This window comes from Nematolebias whitei, chromosome 5, assembly GCF_014905685.2.
Source record: "Nematolebias whitei isolate Nwh7 chromosome 5, NemWhi1, whole genome shotgun sequence".
NCBI classification, from domain to species: domain Eukaryota; kingdom Metazoa; phylum Chordata; class Actinopteri; order Cyprinodontiformes; family Rivulidae; genus Nematolebias; species Nematolebias whitei.
In genome coordinates this window covers 2,115,353-2,119,233 of record NC_056502.1, presented here as the reverse complement: position 1 = coordinate 2,119,233, position 3,881 = coordinate 2,115,353, and the positions used below count along the sequence as shown (strand labels likewise).

Sequence of the window (3,881 nt, the reverse complement as noted above, 5' to 3'; positions counted from 1 at the left end):
CTTCTGGACAGGTGTCCTCCTCTGGTGGACGAGCCAGGACAGGTGTCAGAGGCGTGGTGGATTGCATCATTTCCCTTTCAGAAACAGCGTTTCTCCTGTCACTTAGCTTGACAGGTGGCAGGTGCTCATCCCTTCGGGGAGTTTGTTGTCGGGGCGGGGGAGGAGGTGGAGACACCTCCGTGTTGCACTTTAGCTTACTGCTATGCTAGTGACGTCAGCTGTAGACCGGGCGGGGGGGGGGGGGGGGTGTTAGTATGTATGTGAGAAACGGAGCGAGAAGCATCTTAGCTACCACTTCTGTGTTGTGCGCGACAAGATTTTGCTTTAAGATTTGAAAAGTCCATCTGATGGAGTTATTCAAGGAGTCAAGATATTTTTATTGTCATTCACATCACGTGTGGTACATGAGGTGGAATGAAACTACAGGTATGTGCACATGGTCCCAGCGGTCACTCTTTCAGGGATGAAGATGTTCACATCCTGGACAGAGAGGAACGATGGTTTGAGAGAGGAGTAAAGGAGGCCATCTTTGTGAAAAGAAACCGTCCATCATTAAACAGGGGTGGAGCCTCCAGGTTCAACTGTCCCCCTCTTACAATGCTGTGATTGCTAGTATCACTCAGCCCTCTGTGAACAGTAAACAGCCATCAGTGTGCTAATGATCCATTGTTAGGCTGATGGTCCTTCTTGAGCATGTGATCAGCTGGTTCTGGTTGTCAGCAGCAAAACTGGTTGATCCACTCTGAGAAGGTGCTATTTAAGAGACTGAGCTGAAAACAGCACCTCAGACTGAGGAAGTCCTCAGGATGAGAGACGAAACGTTTCTACATTTTTTTGTTGTTTTCTTTGGGTTTTTTTTGAATGTCCAGAGGACAAGATTTAACTTTTTTAGATCCCAGTTACATCCAACAAAAATACAAATTGTAAAGAAAACAGTAATAAAATCCAAGACATGAACTAAGAAAGACACTAAGCACTAATAGTACAAAACAATGAGCCAAACAGCAGCACGAACATGAGTCTGTGTGAGCAGATGAGGTCGAATGAACACCGCAACATGAAATAAATCAGCAGCATGAGATCAGCAGCATGGATAATCATCAGCACATATCAATAATCAAGTATCATCACAGTGATTATTCTGGTTAGAGATTCATGAGTCTAACAGCCTCAGGGTAGAAGCTGTTCCTCAGTCTAGTGGTTCTACACTTAATGCTCTTCAACCTCCTTCCTGAGGGGAGTGGGACAAAAAGTCTGTGTGCTGGGTGAGTGGGGTCCTTCATGATGCAGGTGGCCCTCTTCCTGCATCTGGAGGTGTAGATGTCTGTGATGGTGGGGAGACTGACTCCAACATCTTCTGTGCAGCCTTCACCACTCTCTGCAAAGCTTTTCTTTCTGCAGCTGTGCAGCCTCCATGCCACACGTTGATGCTGGAGCACAGGATGCTCTCCACTGCACACCTGTAGAAGGAGGTGAGGACTGAGCTTCCAGACCAGCTCGCCTCAGCCGCCTGAGGAAGTAGAGTCTCTGATGAACTTTCTTCATCAGGTCTGGTGGTGTTGCTGCTCCAGCTGAGGTTGTTGTTCAGGTGCACACCCAAGTACTTGTAGCTGGAGACCACTTCCACCACAGATCCTCCTATGGTCGGGGGTGGGGGGGGGGGGGGGTTATATAGAGAATATAAAGAACACCTTGAAGGAGAAATGTGGTGTGAAGGAGAGAGAAGCTTCCTGAAAGTAAAATAGTTAAAATCAGTGAAGGAACAGTGGAACGGAGAACACGTGAGAAGGAGATGGATGATGTTACTTCAGGTGGATTGAGAAGGAAAGGAGAATAAAAGTTATGAAGTGTAGAAACGTTGACACCAAGAAGGAACCTGTAAATTATTTAATTTTAATCAGTACATGCAGGTTGACTAAACAGTAAAACGTGTTTTTTTGTCTCTTGCGTGGCCCAGTGTAGTTTGTGTTGTGAAGGCTGCATGAGGTCACGTCACGTCTAAATGTTCTGCTGGTGGTTATTAAATGTTCACTGGGTAAAGTTAATATTCTTATTTTTAAACATGCAGTTCAGTGTCACCATCGTTTAGCACAATGGCAAGTTGTGTTACAAATAAAACTAAATAAGACGTTAACAAAGTAAAAGTCAAGTGTTCCCTAAAGTCAGTTTGTGATAAATTGTGTCACATTAATTTAATTATTTTAGTCATAGGAGTGAGTTTAATACAGGACGATGCAGATATGTGTAACCGTCTCTGTGTGTCTGCAGACCTCCTCTTCGTCCGACTCGACCTGCAGCTCCTCCCAAACTCGAGGCTCCTCCTCCACTTTGACCTTAAACCCGGTCACATGACCTGTTTTAAAAATGGCCGCCTGAGGTGACGAAGATGAAGACGACTTCCTTTGACCCTTTTTGCACTCAATCGTCAGATTCGATCCTCCACGAAGTCAGACAGGATTTGAACCGTTTCTCAGTGCCTTGCTCAGCAGAGGGGATGGAAACATCTGGGACTCAAAACCTGCACCCCCTGCTGGCACCATCAGTGCCTTGCTCAAGGACACATCCAACAGGAATCAAACAAGTGATCACACACTGTTCTTTCAGAAATATTGTTCTGTTTCAATCTGTGGATGGATGGATGGATGGATGGATGGATGGATGGATGGATGGATGGATGGATGGATGGATGGACAAAATCGTCTCTATGTCCTACAGAACTGTCTTCAATTTGGACATTTTTTGTCTTTTTGGACATTTTTTGTCTTTTTGGACATTTTTTGTCTTTTTGGACATTTTTTCAGCTGAATCTGAATTTTCTTTCTGACAGAAACTTTAAAAACAAACTAAAGTTTTTATTTAGTTTATTTTGACTCTATAAAGTTTTATTTTAGTTTTCAGTTTCTCGTGACGCACTGAGCTCAGGTCCTGACAGTAAAAGACGTGATTTTATCAAATTGATTCCAGAGATTCTCCGATGAATCGATCATATTCTAATAACGGACCTTTATTTTGTAGGGACTGTGTTTGTGTCTTATTGTGGAGAAACGTTTCTCTGTCAGATTTGTTTTCTTCTGCATGTTCAGTTTTTGTCACAACCTTTATAAATTTACCGTTTTGTTTTCCAACCATCTGTTCTTTCTGCAGCATTTGTTTCTGACCCATAAAATAAACGTTTTATTGTTTTAATGTTTCTCCGTCAGTTTTTATTGTGGATCGTGAAGAGATCTAAGATGTTTGAAGGCAGCAGGAGTCGAGCGATGATCTGCGAGCGTCGCGTTGAGGCGTTTGCTCTCACTTCCTGTCAGTTTGTAGGTCAGAGGGTTAAACGCGGAACCAGAACCTCCTCCGGTTCTGATTGGTCCTGAAGCTGTCAGGAGGACTCTGAAGTGTTTCCTGGTTCCAGCAGGGTGCCCCCTCCTCTTCCTCGCACTGTGGTGAAGAGGAAGCTGTGATTCAGTCTGCAGACCACGCTGGTTCTGGTTCCTGCTGCTGTCAGCGATCCACCTGCTGCTCCATGGCTCCACTGGTCCTCCTCCTCCTCCTCAGCCTCCTCTTGAGCTGCACAGACTCCCTGCCTCCTCCTCGGCTCTCCTTCCTCCTCAGTAAGTCCAGCATTCATTGGTCTAATCCGAGTCTGGGTCTCTTCTGGTTCTGGAGATGGACTTGATTTCTTTTATAAAAGCGCGTCACTTCCTGCAGACACTGAGCTCCGGTCTCTGATGGTTCTGGGTCGTCCGGGACCGAGCAGGTCCAGAACAACTAAACAACCGAACCGTTCTCCTGTAAAGTTTAGGGCGTTTTCTAAAGTCAGCATTTATTTCCTGGGACTCGCTCCGGTGGTTCAGACATGACGGTTCTGACTCGGTGGTTCAGACATGACG

The 3,881-nt window shown here is 45.3% G+C and overlaps 1 protein-coding gene across 1 annotated transcript in view; it reads left to right on the top strand.

Annotated features, from left to right (window-relative positions):
• Nucleotides 1-3,514: 3,514 nt before the first annotated feature.
• LOC119409604 (semaphorin-4B-like) overlaps nt 3,515-3,881 on the top strand; it is a 13,733-nt gene continuing 13,366 nt past the window's right edge. Inside the window, exon 1 of the mRNA XM_037676504.1 lies at nt 3,515-3,602. Coding sequence (XP_037532432.1) covers nt 3,515-3,602 — 88 coding nt within the window. The remainder of the gene's footprint in view (nt 3,603-3,881) is intronic.